We start from the raw sequence: 22,173 nt of genomic DNA on the forward strand, positions 1-22,173 counted from the left end.
TGGTGATATAATCTAAAATACTCAGCCAACAGGCTTTTTTTCAACTGATTTATTATGTTACCTATGTGTAGCTCTACCCTTTTGGGAGCCGCTGGATAGTAAGGGTCCTCTGTTCTTTGCCTTGACCTTCTCAAGAACCTCAGCTCCTCTGACACACCAGGTTGAATGTACAAACATACTCAATAGTAGTGCTATAGCAAAGAAAACAGGCACCAAACCAAGTAGTAAGATCAAACCTAATATATTGTCACCCAATATGGTTGGCAGCTGGGCAAGCATAAAATGGATTAACCATTTTAAAAACACAATTTGGCACACAAAGTGATTAACAGTAGGGATTAGGCATAAGATGATATTTGGGGTCCAGATCAGCATAAACCATAGCAAGGCCACCTCAAGTGCAGCAGTGAGCAGTACTAAAGTTTAATCTACAAAGTGCTGGAACTATATTGCCACAGTGCAGTCTAGGTTTGTAACAAGTGTGGTATAGAGTACAGTATGGACGTCGTATGGATTGGGTATACTTGGTGTCCTGCGCTCAGTGGCGCAGTCCCTGTTAGCAGTATTAGCAATGAGCAAATATCCCATATTACCAGTTCCCGGGGTGCAGCTGAGACCTCTCACTGTAGAAGAGGAGCCCCGCTCGGTCTCTTCTCGAAAGCCTCAGGTAATCAGTGATGGGAAGCAGAAGGTGAGTGGATACTTCAGTATCCCTGCAGGAGCGGTGCAGGTGCTATGATGTGGGCTGTGCTGTGCTCCCCAGGTGTCCTTACTCCCGGTCTCAGGCTCAGATCTTCACTGGTATGCTCTCCCACTGGCAGGTTAATATCCAGACAGAGGTGCTCTCTCTCTCACAACCTCAGTGCCAAGAGGAAGAACTTTCCCATCAGGTTAATAAAAATCATCTCTGAACTCCTCCTACTGCACAGTTTCCATTGGGATCTGTAGTTTAAGAAGCCTATTCGTCCCATTATATGGCTGCAGTCTCAAACCACAGCTCCCAGGAATTTCAGCACCCGGCATGGATGTCTATTGGCTTGCTTAGCTTTAGCTCTATCCCTGCTGGCTGCAGGAGAATGGCGCAGCATTACATCAGTATCTCAGTAGAGGGAGGGAAGAATAAAAGGCAATGTTTCCTTCTCCATATTGCTGTAACCCAGCACCTGGCTTATATATCTGTTCACCTATTCTTACCTTTAGCTTTACATTTTTTATCATCTATTATCCAACATTAGTATTGGTCAATGTATCTTGCATTTTGCAATTTGTTCCAATGGAAGCCAAATCTTGTGATCATGCCCACTAATATATCCTTTTTTTCACCTGCTTTTCAGGATTGAATATATCTGACCTATTCCAAAATAGGGCTCTACCCCTACTTTTTTTTTGAAAAGTCTATTAAGGTATCCACTTTCCCCCAAAATGTATTTGAATATCTTTTATGTCTGAACAATTTCAACATAATCACAGAATTTGACCAGTGAGGATAACCCTGAACAATGGCCATGGAAGAGAAATTGTGTCATGAAGAAGCAAAATATTCACTGTTATTTTTCCGAAGGTGGTTGTCTTTAATTTATTTCTTGTTTTTTACATCTTCAAATTAAGGAATTCTACCACTACTGGACTGAAGTTGAATGTTAGACAAATATTGCTATCATTTTGATTCAAAATTTAAATTCTTCCCACCATACTAAGTGGAAGCAGACATACACGGGAACACAGATGGCACCCATAGCTATGCCCCCTTTCTGTCTGTAATATTACCCATTAAATATAAAAAAGTTATTGTATAGAAATATTTCCAAAAATGTATTTAGAAATTAATTTTGAGCTATAGACAGTGGGTAAGTTATTTCTATTGCAACAATGCCCATACTCCCATCTTATGCGTAATAGATATATACAGTGACTCCACATTGATGGCAATCAAGAGACAATCCTCAGGAATCTGTAATGTATCCAGTTTTCCTAGTACATCCTTGGAGTCTAAAATAGGATGGTAGTTCTGATGCTATATACCTGATCTTTCTGTCAATATATTTGTCTATAAAAAACGGAGAAAGATGGCGCCAATGAATCAATATATACTATATGTGCATAAAAAAATGGTGCAGCTGACCTTTTAGGGGTAAAGAAGGTTCGGCACTACTCCTTAAAACCATTAAACATCAAATGAACAGAGTCCATAAAAAAAAGTCCTCCAATCACTATGCCTTATAGTGACTAAGATTCTTTCCTTCCATTTAAGTGCTGTACCACATGTGAGAAAAGTGCACACTCACCAACTGAAAATGACCACCAAAGGCCTCAATCACTCTTTACAATACTCAAATGGAATTCTTTGAATCACTCTTCAGATGGCCCCTGGACAAAGATGGGATAAATATACAGCACTCAAAAGAGATAATGGTGTAATATTTTTATTCAAATCAGGAAATAAAAAGAGTGATTGCACTTACATTTAAAAGGTGCTGTAGTGAGCACCAACACAGACAACCTCAAGATAATAATAGCGTTGCCACTCCTAAAGAGCTGGCGTGCGTTCCAAACAACCAGAAGCTTCCTGATAATGCACATACTATGAAATGCATTGAGGCTGCACTGTCAGTTTTGGTTGGGCACCCTACGTCACTTTAGGTTGTTTAGAGTGTTTCAATATATTTGCCAATTCTCTCTAAGTTATAGTAATAATTATAATAATACATCATTAATAGACATACATAAATCCAGTTACACAATAAAAAATCATCAGTGTCTAGTCAAAGACCGGAATGTTTTTCAAATAGCAAACACAGAGAAATAGGTTTTTATGAAGGCCAGACGAGTTCATGGTTTGAAGTTAAAACATGACTTCATGAAGGTAGGCTTTTAAAGATAAGTGCTCTTCTCTAATGGAGGTAAAGTACATTTGTAACCTACAAGATTGTGCAGACTTCTCTGTTTGGTTTGTAGACCTTAAATGTTAAAAATTATTGAACTTGAAGCTTTTACAGAGCCACAAAAAACTTTATGCATGCTCTTAGTGCTCCTTACCGTGTGATCTTGCCACCACAGATCTGCTGAAATAGAACCAAGGATTCAGCAAATCCATGTGAAGTCTAAAGTAGGCCAAATATATCAGTTGGATGTGCTAACAGTCTGCTTTCCCACAGCATTGACATGCCATCTTACCTTTTCCATCAGCATGGTACCAATTTAAGGGTGGTACATTTCAACCAGTCTGATAGACCCATTGGCGCATGGGCATCTGCGCACCTGCAAATCTCTTTGCTCAGTCACAACTCTTTTGATGTCATTCACTCACTATTTCTTGTGGTGACCAGAGTGATGAGATTAGAAAGCAAATTCTTGGAAGGCATCTCATTAACCAGTGGCACTGGCTCATATGGAACTGGGCACCTGCCTTACATAATGTAAGTGTAGCACTACTCCCATTGGGAGCTGCTGAGTGTTGGTTCCCCTGGGTTACCATTAGCAATAGTAGAATGTTCCGACATATTTCCAAGACTTTCCACCAAGGACCAGTCCAGTTTCTTTGGTTTTTATGTTTTATTAGGAACTTGGATGGGAGAAGGGATGAGTGGGATACTCCAACTTTATACACTATGCAAAATAGGCAGGCATGATCTGGAAAAATGCTGATTAACGCTGGTTAACACTGGTTGAGCTAGTCACGGCTAGGCCGCTACCTCACTTTGCCCTTGGTTGTGAAAGAGTCCTTAAAGCTTCCTGAGGTATTCCTTTAAGGTAGACTGTACTGCTGAACAACTTCAAGGCCCTTCCTGGCACCCCCTTTACCCCCTAATCTTCAGGGCTTGACAACTTGGCACCCCCTTTAACATAACACTCTGGGTTAGCTGGCTCCTTGATCCCCTTGACCTCTCTGGAGTGGTCCCCTCTCTTAGGCAGACCCCTGGGCAGATCCTTAGGTACTCTTGACACTGTTTTTCCAGAAGTCTTCTGCCCAGCAGCTCCACTAGTCAGCACACTGGTTCCTCTGCAGCACAGCTCAACCCCTGGTCCCTAGGCCGACTTCCTGGACCACCTTCCTCACTTCAGCAGGAGGAGAGACAGCTGTCCACCTCCTCCTGGGACTTTGCTCCCGCAAAAAGACACCCTGTCACATGCCCCCTCAGGATTTATTACCAATCCCAGAATGCATTGCAGCAATGCCCACCCACTGGGACAGTCATAAATTCTGGTGTGCTATTGGCTAGGTTTCCTCCACTGTCCAACAAGGTCCCTCATTGGATACAGTGGGGAGACTCCATAGACTTAACAGGTCACACCTGGAAGCATGTGACAGACTAACTAACAGATCAGACCCTCTTGATAAGCAGACAGGGCCACTCTATGCTTTACCTAGCACCTACTTAGGAGGGTGCTACATTGGGAAAGCATCTTCCTTGTTTCCCCTTTAGAACCCCAAAGGTAGATTCTTGGAGCAAATCCTGGCAGCCCTCTCTCCAATACCCTTACCAACTCCTTATCCTCTGGTTAGCTGGAAGCCCCTCATTGACTCTAATCTCTGATTCTCATGTACAGGCTTTTTAACCACTTCCATACCGAGTCATGTAAAATGACGTCGGCAAAGTGGTTGTCTAGATCCGGGCCGCCGTCATATGACGTCGGCCCGTTCTAGCTGCTACTGCGCGCCCCCGGCGGCGCGCAGCGGCGCGATCAGGGATGAGGCTCGTCCCTCGGACATAGCCCATCACTGATCAAGGTAAACAGCCAATAGAAATTGGCTGTTTACCACGTGATCGGCTGTGTCAATCACAGCCGATCACATGAGCGGCTCCAGCACGAGCCGCTCGTTCTCTCTGCAATGCGCGCCCCCGGGGGCGCGCAGAGCAGCGATCGGGGACGAGGCTCGTCCCTCGGACAGAGTCGATCCCCGATCTAGGTAAAGAGCCAATGAAATTGGCTCTTTACCACGTGACCGGCTGTGTCCAATCACAGCCGGTCACAAATGTCAACAGAGAACACGGTAACTAGCTGTCACCGTGTTCTCCTCCTCACACACTGATCCTGTGTGAGGAGGAGATTGTGGTAACAGCTAGTTACCAAATACAGTGCACCCTAAACACACTGATTGCCCCCCCCCCCCAATAAAGAGCACCTGTCACTAGCCCATCAAAGTACCCGAGTACCTGTCACCAGCCCATCAGGTACTCAGATGACAAGTTCCTCGGGTACTCTGATGGGCTGGTGACAGGTATTCTTGTACTCTGATGACAGGTACTCAGGTACTCTGATGACGGATACTCTGATGACAGGTACTCGGGTACTCTGATGACAGGTACTCGGGTACTCTGATGACAGGTACTTGGGTACTCTGACGGGTACTCGGGTACTCTGATGACGGGTACTCGGGTACTCTGATGACAGGTACTCGGGTACTCTGATGACGGGTACTCGGGTACTCTGATGACGGGTACTCGGGTACTCTGACAGGTACTCGGGTACTCTGATGACAGGTACTCGGGTACTCTGATGACAGGTACTCGGGTACTCTGATGACGGGTACTCGAGTACTCTGATGACAGGTACTCGGGTACTCTGATGACGGGTACTCGGGTACTCTGATGACAGGTACTCGGGTACTCTGATGACAGGTACTCGGGTACTCTGATGACGGGTACTCGGGTACTCTGATGACAGGTACTCGGGTACTCTGATGACAGGTACTCGGGTACTTTGAGTACCTGTCAACGGAGTACCCGTCATCAGAGTACCTGAGTACCTGTCACCTACCCATCAGAGTACCCGAGTACCTTCCACCTGCTCATCAGAGTACCTGACGCCTGAAGTACCCAAGTACTTGCCGCCTGCTCATCAGTACTCATCAGTACCTATCACGTATCAGTACTGATCATCAGTACCCATCAGTACAGTATCACCTATCACCTATCAGTCAGTGAGTACTACTCATCAGTACCTATCACCTGCCTGTCACCTGCCCATCAGAGTACCCGAGTACCTGTCACCTGCCTATCGGAGTACTCGAGTACCTGCCACCTGCTCATCAGTACCAGAGTACCTGTCACCTGCCCAACAAAGTACCCGAGTACCTGTCACCCTTCATACAGCCACCATGTCCAAGTCCAAAAAGGTTTATATTTGTCGTCCGTTTAAACCTAAATACCGGTGTTATGGCAGCAGATAGCTGCCATAACCCTGGTATTTTTTTAAACGGTGGACGGTTAGCTTTCCGATAAGGGTGGTCCCAGCGGCGGATTCGCCGTGGGATCACCCTTCCGGGATGGCGGAAGAGGCGCCCCCCCCCCCTCCCGACGCGTTCCGGTCATTTTCCCCGCTTACCGGACCCGCCGGCAGCGGGGAAAACGATCCGGTCCCGAATCCTCACAGACAGGATGTCGAGTGAGGGCAAGCTTGCCCTCACTTGACTCTATGGTCTTGGAGGACCGGAGCTACGGAAAATGTTGTTGCCTAGCAACCGGTTTAAAGGTCCTTTTTTTTTTTTTTTTTTCATTTTATATTATAATTATTATTTTTTTTTTTTTTCCATCTTTTAGTGTACTTGTGAGATCTGAGGACTTTTTGACCCCAGATCTCACAAAAAAGAGGTCCTGTCGTGCCTATTTCTATTACGAGGAATATTTACATTACAAAAAAAAAAAAAAAAAATTAAAGCGCCCTGTCCCCGTTAGCTCGCGCGCAGAAGCGAATGCATACAGAAACCCCGCCCACATATGTAAACGGTGTTCAAACCACACATGTGAGGTATCGCCGCGATCGTTAGAGCAAGGGGAATAATTTGAGCCCTAGACCTCCTCTGTAACTCAAAGATGGCAACCTGTAGAAATTTTTAAATTGTCGCCTATGGGGATTTTTAAGTACCAAAGTTTGTCACCATTCCGTGAGCGTGCGCAATTTTGAAACATGACATGTTGGGTATCTATTTACTCGGCGTAACATTATCTTTCACATTATGGAAAAAAATTGGGCTAACTTTACTGGTTTCTTATTTTTTAATTAAAAAAAGTGAATTTTTTCCAAAAAAATTGCGTTTGGAAGACCGCTACACAAATATGGTGTGATAAAAAATGTTGCAATAATCTCTATTTTATTCTCTAGGGTCTCTGCTAAAAAAATATATATAATGTTTGGGGGTTCTAAGCAGTTTTCTAGCAAAACAACTGATTTTAGCTTGTAAACACCAAATGTCAAAAATAGGCCTAGGCAAGTGGCTAGGATGCATGATGATGCTCCTTGGATGTTCGGCCCCTCTATATGGCTAGGCTGTGAAAAAGTCTCACACATGTGGTATTGCCATACTCAGGAGGAGTGGCAGAATGTATTTTGGGGTGTCATTTTTGCTGTGTACATGCTATGTGTTAGGAATATCCTATAAATTGACAACTTTGTGTAAAAAAAAAAAAGTTTTCATTTTTTTCCCACATTTTCCAAAAACCTGTGGAAAAAATGATATGTTCAAACGACCCATAATGCCTCATAGAATATACGTTGGAGTGTTTGCTTTCCAAAATGGGGTCATTTTGTGGACTTTTCCATTGTATTGGTGCTCTAGGGCCTTGAAAAGTGTGATAGGTAGTAAGAAAGTTTTATGTGTATTTATGCTCCTAGAACGCCTGAATGTGCTTCTTGGACGTGGAGTCTCTTTTTGTGGCCAGGCTGTGTAAAAGTCTCACACATGTGGTATCGCCATACTCGGAAGGAGTAGCAGAATGTATTTTTGGGTGCAATTTTTGCTGTGTACATGCTATGTGTTAGAAATAGCTTATAAATTGACAACTTTGTGGGAAAAAAAAGAAAAAAAAATTTTTTTCTTCATTTTCCCAAGAATTGTGGGAAAAAATTACAACTTCAAAAAACTCACCATGCCTCTTACTAAATACCTTGGACTGTCTACTTTACAAAAAGGGGTCATTTGGTCGGTATTTGTACTGTCCTGACATTTCAGGGCCTCAAGAAAGGAGATAGGCAGTCAGTACATCTGGTGTGATCAATTTTCAGTAATTGGTACCATAGCTTCTAGACTCAATAACTTTCACACAGACTAAATAATATACACTAATTTGGGTTAATTTTACCAGAGACATGTAGCAGTATACATTTTGGCCCAAATGTATGAAGAAAAATTTATTTTTTGCAAAATTTCATAATTGAAACTAAAAAAAAGTGTTTTTTTTTCAAAATTTTTGCTCTTTTTTTGCATATATCACGAAAAAAAAAAAACCCCAGTTGTGATCAAATACCACCAAAAGAAAGCTCTATTTGTGTGAAAAAAAATTATAAAAATTTTGTTTGGTTATAGTGTAGCATGACTGAGCAATTGTCATTCAAAGTGTGAGAGTGCTGAAAGCTGAAAATTGGTCTGGGCAGGAAGAGTGTCTAACTGCTCTGTATGGAAGCGGTTAAAGAAGGCAAAATATAGAGCCATGTTTTTTTTTTTTTTACATCAGTTTATCTGTAGACTTTATTGGGAATATTGTGATTATATATTTTAAACACTTGAGGGATCAGGACATGTAGTAACATTTGTACTCTTGGTTCTACTAAAATAACTGCATAATATAAGGGTAAAGCTTTATCACCTTTCAGTTGATCACATAACGTTCAAAAACAAGCATGAAATAGTTGCTATTAAACAAAAAATATAGTGATTACTAGAACTGTGCAATCTGCCTGCAAATGCTGTTTTAAATTTAGAATATTTAATACAGGAGCGTTAGTAGTAGTTAGTACAGGAGCGTTGTAGTGATGTTATTACCATTTACTGAATGAACAGCATTGAGACTGGAATTTGTAATGTGTCTTCATTTTGCTGTGAGTTACCAGTGGCAATATATTTATATACATTTATATAAGTACCCATGTATGCATTGTAGAAAAAATGCCCAAAATACAATTAGCAAATTAGCAAAAACAATCTCAGCTGCTGGCTCGCCATTCATTATTAATATGCTGGATAATACCTGTGTAATCAGTTCAGTTATAACATTTCCCTTACTAATTTGATTGAATGATTTCTAAAAATGTATACCCAAGTAGCAATAAAACAGTTAAATGATTGGCATTCTGATTAAAAATAGATATTAGAAAAATATTATGTAAAAGCATGCATGACAGATGACCGAATCACAGTGCCAGATGATTTGGCACAGACTTTTCCAGGGCAAATTACAAGTTGGCTCTATTACTGATCCAACATACTAAACCCACAAGAATTTGGGTAATTACCTCATTATTTTTTATATACCCCTATTTTTGTTCTTAGAATAAAATCACTCTGATACTGTTGCTCAGATTCTCACATGTATTTTTTCTAGCTCTATTTAGATATAAGAATTTCTGGCTTTATTTAGATATTAAAATCTGTGGTTTTGACAGTGATTGGGCTTCCTAACTTAAAGCGGAGTTCCACCCATTTTTAATAGGTTGGAATACATAGCTGTATGTAATCCCCTTTAAAACGGCTTTTACCAATGGAAACTTTTTTTTTTTTTTTTGCTAGTAAGTACCTTAATTTCGGCATTATTGCTCCTCTCCTCACTTCCTGGTCCGATCGGCGATGACGTCATTCGGCGATCCGCAGTGTCTGCTGGGATGTATTCAATTCCAGAAATCTCGGAGTAGCTGTATCTGTACTGAGCCGTGCCTGCCCCGCCTCCGCCCCGCCTCTGCCCCGCCTCCTCTCATTGAGTTGCATTGTATGAATGTATTAAGGCCGTTCTCTGCCCCGCCTCCGCCCCGCCTCCTCTTACAAATCAATGAGAGGAGGCGGGGCAGAGGCGGGGCAGAGAACAGCCTTAATACATTCATACAATGCAACTCAATGAGAGGAGGCGGGGCGGAGGCGGGGCAGAGAACAGCCTTAATACATTCATACAATGCAACTCAATTAGAGGAGGCGAGGCGGAGGCGGGGCGGAGGCGGGGCGGAGGCGGGGCAGGCACGGCTCAGTACAGATACAGCTACTGCGAGATTTCTGGAATAGAATACATCCCAGCAGACACTGCGGATCGCCGAATGACGTCATCGCCGATCGGACCAGGAAGTGAGGTGAGGAGGAATAAAGCCGAAATTAAGGTACTTACTAGCAAAAAAAAAAAAAAAAAAAGTTTCCATTGGTAAAAGCCATTTTAAAGGGGATTACATAGATCTAAAGTTCCAAAAATGGGTGGAACTCCACTTTAAAGCGTATTTAAACCCACGAACAAAACCTAAAATGGTTCTAAAGTCAGAAGGTTTTTTTATCTTAAGGGAGAAGTCCAGGCAAAACCTAACTAACGCTAAACCTGCTCTCTGCTACATTATAAACCTAATCTATCTAACCCTGTAAAGCAATAATTGTTGTACTTACCTTTTCTGCTCCAGATCAGGTCCGGTCCCCAGCGGCAGAAGGTCTGTGCAGGGGAAGACCGACAACGGCTGTGAAATGCCTGGGAAGTGACATCATCCCTAGAGTTACTATGGGGCTTCTGTTGTCGGAGGCCTCTCCTGCACCCGCCTTCATGCTGAAGCCGCTGCTGACAGCTGATGCAGGGACCCGACCTGAGTGATTTTTGCTTCACAGGGTTAGATAAATTAGGTTTAGAATGTGGCAAAGAGCAGGATTAGCGTTAGTTAGGTTTTGCCTGGGCTGCTACTTTAATGCATTCTGTGCATTAAGATTAAAAACCTTCTGTGTGCAGCAGCCCCCCTTAGCCCCCCTAATACTTACCCAAGCCCCATCACGATCCAGCAATGTTGCACAAGAGTTTTGGCTGCCCGGGACTCTCCCTCAACCGTTGGCTCCTTCTGCTGTCAATCAAAGTCAGTAAGTCAATGAGGAGAGAGAGTGGGCGTGCTGAGCCACGGCTCTTTGTCTGAATGGACACACAGAGCAGCGGCTCAGCTCGGGTGCCCCCATAGCAAGCTGCTTGCTGTGGGGGCATCCGGCAGAAGGGAGGGGCCAGGAGCACTGGCAAGGGACCCGAGAAGAAGAGGATCTGGACTGCTCCGTGCAAAACCACTGCACAGAGCAGGTAAGTATAACATGTACGTTATTTTTAAATGACAAAAAACTTTAGTATCGCTAATATATTATAGATTGTCTTCCTAGGACAGATGTGGTTTAGGACTACAGAACACCTTTCCTTCTCCTTCCCTCTTCAACATAGAGCGTGTTCTATAGTTTACAGCAAGACCCGGGAACTTGTCAGCTTTTCTGATAAGATCTACAAATATTGTTGCACTTATTAAATGAATATAACAAAACAGTTTTAATGGTATATTTAACAGGCTAGATGGGAATAAATAAGAGAAGTATGTTGTTAAGGTTTTGTCACATACAGTAACTGTATGCAGAGCCTGAGATGACGTGGCTTTTCCACAGTTCCCATTTGATCACCCTTGGATATTGACACAGGGACTGCTGGGGCAAAGAAAAGGCACAAGTGCAAAAGTGCAGACACTGTGAGCAAGAACTTGCAGGTATTTGATGAGCAGAGGTAAAGTGGGTGATGCACTATAAAAGAGCAAGGCCAGTTGATGGTGGAGTCAGGTCCAACACTTGGTTAACCCCCCTGGTGGTATTCCCGAGTGTGGCTCGGGGTTACCCCCAGAATCACACTCACCTTCCCTGCGATCCCCCGCAGTCCTCCCCGTCGTCCTCACACTCTCTCCCCGCTCTGTGCTCAGCAGATGACGGCACTTGCCTTCCGGTTCCCTTCCCTGCGAGCGTTGCGACGCAGGGGGGTGGAACCGGCGGCAAAATCAAAAGTGTAAATACACTAACTGACATGATACAAAGCTGTGATCCTCACAGATTACACTGTATCATGCCATTTCACCACAGGATTGCACCTGGTGACTTTTCCAGTGCCCTGCCTGTGCTTTTCCAGTTATTTGTGCCTGGAAATTTGAGAACAACCATGGCATTCAAAAAGCGTTCTTTTTGCGCAAAAGAGCTTTTAGGCGAACTGGAAAACAGAGGCAGCAAAACTGAGTTACTTGAAGAACTGGGAAAATTCGTCATCATGATAGCGACGATTCTGATGTCTCTTTCTGGCACATAGCTTGTGGAATTTGGGAAGTATATCAAATGATTCTTCAGAATTTCCAATGGAGCTATGTGCCAGAAATAGACATCAGAATCATTGCTCTCGTCACTTTCCGTACCTGATGACGAATTTTCCCACGAATCGCTATCGCTCAGTTCTTCAGTAACTCCGTCTCGCTGTTGCTGTTTTCCAGTTCGTCTAAAAGCGCTTTTGCGCAAAAAGAACGCTTTTTGGACACTATGGTCGTTCTCTATTTTCCAGGCACAAAGAACTGGAAAAGCACAGGCAGGGCACTGGAAAAGTCACCAGGTGCAATCCTGTGGTGAAATGGCATGATACAGTGTAATCCGTTAGGATCACAACTTTGTATAATGTCATTTAGTGTATTTACATTTTTGAAATTGCCACCGGTTTCACCCCCCTGCGTCGCAACGCTCGCAGGGAAGGGAACCGGAAAACACGTGCCGGCATTGGTTGAGCACACAGCGGGAGGACAGCGGGAGGAAGGCTGGAGGACAGCGGGGGAGGACGACGGGGGATCACAGGGGAAGGTGAGTTTTAAAATATAAAACAACAGATTTCCATGCAAAACAATGTACCTCTTTTAGCACAGAAATCCTGACATAATCAGACCGCCAGGGAGGTTAAGCGACAGCAGAGTGAAGAACACCAGGACTTAAGTAGAATCAGAGTCAAGAACAGGCAGATGTCAGCAACAATTGCACAGCAAGCTAAAGATTCACTAGGAAGAAGCGTGGTCTGTAGTCCAGTCCAGGGTTAGAAGCGAATGCAGACAACAAACATGAGCGGGCTAGGGTAATCCAAGATTGAAGGTCAGAGAGGAAGCTGGGTCAGTAACAGGATCAGGGATGTGTATTAAAAATTGGATCAGAAGAACAAGGCGGAAGACCATACAGAAAGGAACTAGTGCAGAGTTCAGTTTTATATAGGTTGTTTAGTGAGAGTGGATGTGCACCCACGTTTCACGTTTACGTGTGCAGGTGCTTATAAGGGTGGGGAATAAGGTACATTCAGTCCATAAAAATGTGAACTTCTATGCCTATGTGCACATGCTGTAGCCAGAAAATGAGATTTAGCCTGACGGCTTGTACCATGTTCGGCTTGTACCATGTTCCTGACAGGTTTACTGCTTTTGAGCTTTTATGCACTTGAAAACATATTTGCTTGCTATGCTTTCTGCCATTTGCTCTCTATTGTTTTCTGATTTTCACCAGCAAGTGTGATCCCTTTGGTTAAACAGATAGATTCAGAATGATAATCCACATGTACTGTATAATGCATTGATATTATTTATGCTTAATATTTATAACATTTCTTTTCACATTTTTTATTTGAACTATTTCATAGATACAGGTTTTGGGAGTTGCCCACTACTATATACCTGCAAACCTTTGCTGACGTGCAACGTGTCCACTCCAGAGTTACAGCCTCCTGCCAACACATTTCCCCTCTTTCCCTACCTCCTTACTGAAAATGCTGCTAATTTACATGTCCAATACTCTGTACTGTATATTATACAATGGAGAATCCCACCAGGAGCCCAATATACTCAATCAGTCAACTTATGTGGCTGCAAGCATAGAGAGACACCATGCTGAAAATTGTCATTCTACATGGGCAGAATAAAGATCACAAGGGTATGCTTCTACAAAGAAAAGAACTAGCTGCTAGAAGCGGTAAAGTGTAATGCAGTAAAGTGGCCAGATGATAGTTTAGACCTAAGGTGTCCAACCTTTTGACTTTCCTTGGCCACATTTGAAGAAGAGGAAGTGTCTTGGGCCACAAATAAAATACACTAACAATAAGGATCGCTGATGAGCATAAAAAGTCTAGCAAATCACAAGTTAACAATCACTGATATAGATAATGTACCTATCTGAGTAATAAAACTTCATTTTTATGATTATAATAATTTTTTATAATAAAAGTAAAAGAGGGCAACCTAAAACTAGTGCAATATTTGACACAGTTTTTGATCAACTAACCCATCAATATCTGGTTCGATGGGTATAGTAGCAATTCTCAAATAATTCTTAAGGTGCTCATCAGATTTTGATTCTAATTTTGCCCTTCGTGTGCTTCATTCTTGAAAATAGTTGTTTACAAATATAGGTGCTGCCGAAAACTGATGACATGAATAAGGTGTGATCACGAAGAGTAGGATATTTTTCTTTGGGAAGATAAAACTTATAAAAGTCCAGTAAAGGAACAGTCTAATTTTTCTTCGGCCACATGTGCTTGCTAAGTGTAAATGCATTTTTATGAAGAATTCCAGAAAAAAAATATCAACATTTTTAAGTAGGGTTAAAATTTTGTGTTGTGCTCAGACTTGTATAAAGTACTCGAAATTTCTACTTGAGTAAAAGTACAAGTGCTTGATCAAAAAGTGACTTGAGTAGAAGTGGAAGTGCTCGCAGAAAAAGTTACTTAAGTAGAAGTACTAAAGTATTCAACATTTTTTTTACTTAAGTATTGCAAGTAGTTTTTTCAAAAAATTTGCTACTTAAGTACTAAAAGTAAAAAGTACCAGTAGTTTTGAAAAAAAAAATTCTACTCAAGTACTGAAAGTAGAAGTACAAGTACTGTGTTATGTAGTTATTAAAGAAAGAAGTCAAAAGTTTGAACATCATATTGTTTTTTATTATTTCAAATGATTAACCTGTGTTTGTTAGTAGTTTCTTGATGCACTTTAAGCGCTGTAGCACCATTTATTTGTTTGTTTCATATTTTCTTTTTATTGGAAAGATTTGGTATAGCAGCTTTTATTATACACAGCCTTTATTTTCGTATGCGCTGATTTACAAATTACATTATACACATTTTTTTTGAGCTTTATGCAACCTGCCATCTACTGTTCTGGCAGTGGTAATTTTTTTAAAAGTAACGAGTAACTATGCAGCACAAAAAAAAAATACTTGAGTAGAAGTATCGAAATCATCGAAAAAATGTAGTGAAGTAAAAGTAGAAGTAGGAGAAAAAAATTCTACTCTAGGAAAGTACAGATACCGCATTTCGGTACTTAAGTACAGTACTTAAGTAGTTCTACTTCGTTACTATACATCTCTGGTTGTGCTGCATATTATAGCCACCTGTGGGCCACAGGTTGGACACCCATGGTTTAGAGCAGGGATCCTCAAACTACGGCCCTCCAGCTGTTGCGGAACTACACATCCCATGAGGCATTGTAAAACTCTGACATTTGCAGACATGACTAAGCATGATGGGAATTTTAGTTCCTGAACAACTGGAGGGCCATAGTTTGAAGACCACTGGTTTAGACTGTAGCCATCCAGTTCTCCAAACATCCAGCCCTCATCTTGACAGCATTCTCCCCCATAGTTTTTGTCTGCTTTATACGGAATGTAGAAGAAAGAACAGCATTTTTGTAAAAAGCAAATAGAATATCTGCGCATACATTGCCACACTTTCTGGCATGCTCCCCTTGTCTTCTTCTGTATCAGCCATAGCCTTAGTCCCATCCCCTATCTAAACAAACTTCCTCTTCTTTAATGTACTGGGCAAGCAAAATTGGCACTGATATACCTAATAAAGCCTTATTCAGGGCAGTCTGTTGAAAAACCACATTGTTTCCATTCCTTTCCAGGTTCAGAAAAAGAGGCATCATTTTTTGGATTTTTTTTTTCATTAATCATATAGGATTTGTGAATGACATGACTCTCCCCAAATCTTTATAGCACATTAAAATGTGTAATTTGCAGAAAAAGATTCCAATTTCCTCCAGGAGACTGTTATTTGAATGCAAATTGAAATTGTATTTGTTATTTTAATTCAAATTTATGTTTAATTCTGTTTCTAGAACATTCCTATTTTAACTTTAAAAGCTTACTCTGAAGCAATGAAAAATAATACCCATGTGAAGAAGTTCAGTATTGTGGGAACAAGAAGTAATGACCCTGTTGCATTTGTAAGTAAATCATTGAACTGTAGATAGTGTATGCGTGGGTATATGTAAACATATATAAACAGTATGTGTATATGTATGTATACAAACACACACACATATATATATATATATATACTGTATATACAGTATGTGTGTGTGTGTATTCCTTGAATGAATAATTTGTGTTGTTGGCATTACTTTGGATATTGAAGTTGGACCAATGGCAACACTGGTTACAGTCTGAACAATCTACTTAATTTAAATAGGAATGTACAAAAATCTAAAGGTGTGTGGGTCTCAAAAAACACAATTTATTCATAACATTTAAAGATAAGGTGACGTGAAACATCTTCATGACCAAGCTACTTTTTGAGCACCTCTATAAACCCTTTGTCTGCTGCCTTGTTACCACTTTTCTGTTCCAGTGTCTGAACACGATTCTATACTTTCTACGACAGGCATCACTAAATGGCGGCCCGCAGTCCTCTTCTGGCCCGAGTCACTGTTTGATTTGGACTGCCATTTAGGAGCCCGCTCAGCCATCCTCACTGCTGTCATCCTCATCAAGCTCCACATGGACGGCAGGAGGCATGAGGCTTATATCAGAGGAAGCACAGCTCAGGATGGAAGACGGGACTTCCAATTAACTAGCAGGTGATTGGTTGCTAGCATCCAATCATAAGCTGGTTACCAGGAAAAGTTGTGCAGATCCCACCCTCCTTCCAGAGCTCTCCTGCTTCCGATGTGAGCTTCATGTCTCCCGCTGTCAATGCGGAGCTATCCCGCTGCCAGTGACCGCTCTCTAATGTGTCTTCCGCCTTGTGTAGGTAGGACATTAACTGCTGTGAATGATGTGGAGGAAGCCGAGGGTGCTGTGAAGGGGGCCGAGGACAGGAATCTGAGGATGGGGGGAAGCTGAAGACAGGCATGTAAAGGGATAGTGGGGGTGAGGACAAGAATGTAAAGGGAAGGGGGGAGGCGAGGACAGGAATGTAAAGGGATGGGGGGAGGTGAGGACAGGAATGTAAAGGGAAGGGGGAAGGCGAGGACAGGAAATGTAAAGGGATGGGGGGAAGTGAGGACAGAAATGTAAAGGGATGGGGGGAGGTGAGGACAGAAATGTAAAGGGATGGGGGGAGGTGAGGACAGGAATGTAAAGGGATGGGGGGAGGTGAGGATAGGAATGTAAAGGGATGGGGGGAGGTGAAGACAGGAATGTAAAGGGGTAGTGGGGGCAAGGACAGGAATGTAAAGGGATGGGGGGAGGTGAAGACAGGAATGTAAAGGGGTAGTGGGGGCAAGGACAGGAATGTAAAGGGGTAGTGGGGGCAAGGACAGGAAATGTAAAGGGATGGGGGGAGGTGAGGACAGAAATGTAAAGGGATGGGGGGAGGTGAGGACAGGAATGTAAAGCTATGGGGGGAGGTGAGGATAGGAATGTAAAGGGATGGGGGGAGGTGAAGACAGGAATGTAAAGGGGTAGTGGGGGCAAGGACAGGAATGTAAAGGGATGGGGGGAGGTGAGGACAGGAATGTAAAGGTATGGTTGGAGGTGAGGGCAGGAATGTAAAGGGATGGGGGGAGGTGAAGACAGGAATGTAAAGGGGTAGTGGGGGCAAGGACAGGAATGTAAAGGGATGGGGGGAGGTGAGGGCAGGAATGTAAAGGGATGGGGGGAGGTGAAGACAGGAATGTAAAGGGGTAGTGGGGGCAAGGACAGGAATGTAAAGGGATGGGGGGAGGTGAAGACAGAAATGTAAAGGGGTAGCGGGGGCAACAAGGACAGGAATGTAAACGGATGGGGGGAGGTGAGGGCAGGAATGACAGGAATGTAAAGGGGTAGTGGGGGCAAGGACAGGAATGTAAAGGGATGGGGGGAGGTGAGGACAGGAATGTAAAGGTATGGTTGGAGGTGAGGGCAGGAATGTAAAGGGATGGGGGGAGGTGAAGACAGGAATGTAAAGGGGTAGTGGGGGCAAGGACAGGAATGTAAAGGGATGGGGGGAGGTGAGGGCAGGAATGTAAAGGGATGGGGGGAGGTGAAGACAGGAATGTAAAGGGGTAGTGGGGGCAAGGACAGGAATGTAAAGGGATGGGGGGAGGTGAAGACAGGAATGTAAAGGGGTAGTGGGGGCAAGGACAGGAATGTAAAGGGATGGGGGGAGGTGAGGACAGGAATGTAAAGGTATGGTTGGAGGTGAGGGCAGGAATGTAAAGGGATGGGGGGAGGTGAAGACCGGAATGTAAAGGGGTAGTGGGGGCAAGGACAGGAATGTAAACGGATGGGGGGAGGTGAGGGCAGGAATGACAGGAATCTAAAGGGGTAGTGGGGGCAAGGACAGGAATGTAAAGGGATGGGGGGAGGTGAGGACAGGAATGTAAAGGGATGGGGGGGAGATGAGGACAAGTATGTAAAGGGATGGGGGGAGGTGAAGACAGGAATGTAGAGGGGTAGTGGGAGTGAGGACAGGAGTGTAAAGAGGTGGGGGGAGGTGAAGACAGGAATGTAAAGGGGTAGTGGGAGTGAGGACAGGAGTGTAAAGAGGTGGGGGAGGTGAAGACAGGAATGTAAAGGGTTAGTGGGAGTGAGGACAGGAATGTAAAGGGGTAGTGGAGGCAAGGTCAGGAATGTAAAGGGGTAGGGGGAGCTGAGGACAGGAATGTAAAGGGGTAGTGGGGGTGAGGACAGGAGTGTAAAGAGGTGGGGGGAGGTGAAGACAGGAATGTAAAGGGGTAGTGGAGGCAAGGTCAGGAATGTAAAGGGGTAGTGGAGGCAAGGACAGGAATGTAAAGGAGTGGGAAGAGCTGAGGAAAGGATTGTAAAGGGGTAGTGGGGGAGAGGACAGGAATGTAAAGGGGTGGGGGGAGCTGAGAACAGGAATGTAAAGGGGTAGTGGAGGCAAGGACAGGAATGTAAAGGGGTAGTGGGGGTGAGGACAGGAGTGTAAAGAGGTGGGGGAAGGTGAAGACAGGAATGCAAAGGGGTAGTGGAGGCTTCACATCAAAACGATCCTAACCGCAGGTGACAGGAAGATATGCTGTCTTCCCAGGAAGATCGGGCGATGTGTTTTAACGGTAGATCATAGAGTTCCGTTGAGACATAGTGCTCGACATGTTTTGCCTTAAGCTTCCTCTAGGAGCTAATGGATCAATGTTCTGTATATGATCAGTAAGCAGACCATCATGGTGGATACTCCCCATCCGGAGAGGGTGTTTGCTTATGGATCAGGAGTTGTTTGAAGGTTATACTATTGGCCCCACCAGATATTAGAGTACCCGCATTTGTTACGATGAGTACTCTGTTTCATTACAGATTATCTTGTTGGTACACCAGCTGATGTGCTTTATGCTAATTTTTGCTGGTTGATGACGCTTGACAGCGTACGTACCTTTTTACCTATTTTCTTTGATGATCCTGATTTCTATTCACCCTCCCTGCTGGTTATTAACTAATTTCTTTACCTACTTCGTCTGCTTACTGATCATATGCAGAACATTGATCCATTAGCTCCTAGAGGAAGCTTAAGGCGAAACATGTCAAGCACTATGGCTCAACGGAACTCTATGATCTACCATTAAAACACATTGTCCCGATCTTCCTGGGAAGACAGCATATCTCCCTGTCACTGCGGTTAGGATAGTTTCGATGTGAAGTATTACTTAATATATTGTTACTGTTGTACATTTGTCCACCATCTACCAACAATGTAATTACCCATTTACTGTTTTTGCATTAATATGTTTTCCCTCTATACATGGGATATACTACTGCTATGTGTCTTCTGTGACCTTTGTTGATGATTTTAGATGTATTATTTAATAAAATGTTACATTTTTAAGTATCCAGTGCCTGCAAAGTCCATGTTTCTTCCTTTTTCCATTTTTGATTTTCATTAGGATGTGGCACTTACTACCCTATTTAGATGCCCAGGGTACCACTAGCTGGGAGCGTACTTAATTTGCTTCTCACAGCCTGTAAATCACTATGACCAGCATTAGTGCATCAATACTTATTAGCCTAAGATGGGGATCACTTCTCCATAGGAAACTTCCTATGAAGAGACCAGTTATCAGGTGATTACTGAAAAAACATCATGATTTAAATACGTTTCTGGGGATATGTCATGTGTAGTTCAAAGAGCTGTACCATGATTTTTCACTTTAGAAGAACTAGTATGACATGCCATTCATCCTTTAGTAGGGAGAAATTCCCACACTGCCTCCTCTATTGTCATGCTCTTTTTTCACATCCTCTTCATCCATCCCTCAGCATTGCTTAGTCCTTATTGTGCCTCTTCTTCCCTTTGACTACAATCAGCACTACATCTACCCATTTTCCCACATCCACAGTCATCTTCCTCCATGTCACCCAACCATGCTCAGCTTACATTTTATCAACTGTACACGAATGGATTATGCTCATTTGTTATCCACAAAGTGTTATCTATTGAGGTGAAGCAAGAAACAGCAATCAGAAATAGTTTTTTTACACATGTCTAAACATGTAAAATCTAATTGGTTGCTCTGGTGTTGCTCTTGTCTTTGTCCATCTTTGCATCTTATCAGTTAAGCCTCAAAAAGTAACTAAACTCAGCTGTGAATGCAGTACACTGATCCAGGGCTTTCTCTTTGTTTAAGGCTTTGGCAGACATGCTGAAGGTCAATCGTACACTGAGGACTTTAAATGTGGAATCTAATTTCATCAGTGGAAATGGAATCCTCGCTCTTGTAGAGTCACTCCAATATAACACATCACTGGTTGAGCTCAAAATAGATAATCAGGTAAAAGCATGGCTATCGATGATATCTGAGATACCTCTGTTTTTTTTTTTTTTTTTTGGGCTGAATGCAGAGATCAGAATACAATGGGATAGGTCACCTTCTTGAGTGCCATGGGTACGGTCTTGCTATTGAATTAGGGAGTAGCTGGCTGTGGTCCACCCTTTGGGGGGGTGGGGTGGGGGGGTAGTACTTCATTTTTTTTGTCTTCTTTCTACACTACTCATTTTACCACACCGTTCAACAACAATCTTTACAGGATTATATATGTACATTTAATGTATTTTATGTATGTTTTTTGCATGTAAGATCCTCCCTTGTGTAGTCATTCCAAATGCTTGAGATGTCTGCTGGGCACCACCATCTTGGATGTGGTGTCAGCAGTGCCAGCAACCTTAAAGCTGTCTTTCAATTACACCCTATAGTTCTCCCCTTTGTTCCGCCCTCTACTTCTACATGTTTTATTTATGTGTCAGGTCCCAAGGCAGCCTCTCATCTTATAAAAGTGCTAAGGCTGACAGTGGTACCCGAAACACAGCAGACACTGACAACTTTACATTTTACAGTTAAATTTGTTTTGTTTATTGTTTTGCGGTCATGTCTCAACAAGGTTGTGTAATGCTTTTTAGTGCCGGTTCACACTAATATGACTTGTCAGTCGACTTGGTCAGCCTGGCAAGTTGCGCACCGTCGCGGTCCATTGAGTAGTACAGGACCGGTTCTAATAGGAGCGACACAAGTACCTGTACTACTTCGGGGCGACCTGGAGCGACTTGCATAGACATTCATTTTATGAAGTCCATGCAAGTCGCGCCGAAGTCGCCCCCTAAGTCGGAGCGACGTAGTGTGAACCGGCTCTTACAGTATTTGGAGCCATTGTTTGAGCCAGAAGTTGGTACCTGGCAAAGGTTTGCCTGTTGCTGGCTCCAATTACTGAAATGAGCAGGTATATTATCTATTCTACACATGAGCACAAAAACAGCAAAAGTGGTTACCAATGTAAAATGTGCAGTCTTATAACCCTTTACTGACGTAAATGTAAACAAAGATGAGCCAAAAGAAAAAAAAAAGTATACAGATTAAGAAGTATCATTTCTGGCGTCACTCATTGTCCTTACTGCTGCTGCTGCTGCTAGCTCTGTAGTGTGTAAGCTCTGGGGGTCAGCCTCTGCACTCTCATGAGAACCTATTAAAGTGGGAGTAAATTCCCATACATCATTTTTACCTATAGGTAAGCCTATAATAAGGCTTACCTATAGGTACTGTAAATATCTCCTAAACATGCACTGTTAAGGAGATATTTACTTGTAGCTGCACCCGGTGACATCACCAGCTCATGTGCTCTGAAGGAACGGCCACCCGAGTCCTGTGCCGTAAACAACGGCTCCCGCACACATGTGCGAGAGTGACATTATCGCGACTCACACAGCCGAA

At 43.1% G+C, this 22,173-nt stretch overlaps 1 protein-coding gene across 2 annotated transcripts in view; it reads left to right on the plus strand.

Moving 5' to 3' along the window:
* The window catches only part of TMOD1 (tropomodulin 1), a 112,464-nt gene that overhangs the window by 84,030 nt on the left and 6,261 nt on the right, over positions 1–22,173 (plus strand). For both annotated transcript variants that reach the window (XM_082269494.1, XM_082269493.1), the window contains exons 7-8: positions 15,874–15,981; positions 20,599–20,742. In XM_082269494.1, coding sequence (XP_082125620.1) covers positions 15,874–15,981; positions 20,599–20,742 — 252 coding nt within the window. The remainder of the gene's footprint in view (positions 1–15,873; positions 15,982–20,598; positions 20,743–22,173) is intronic.

The sequence above is a fragment of the Pelophylax lessonae genome, assembly GCF_965119305.1.
Source record: "Pelophylax lessonae genome assembly, chromosome: 1".
In the NCBI taxonomy this organism is placed as follows: domain Eukaryota; kingdom Metazoa; phylum Chordata; class Amphibia; order Anura; family Ranidae; genus Pelophylax; species Pelophylax lessonae.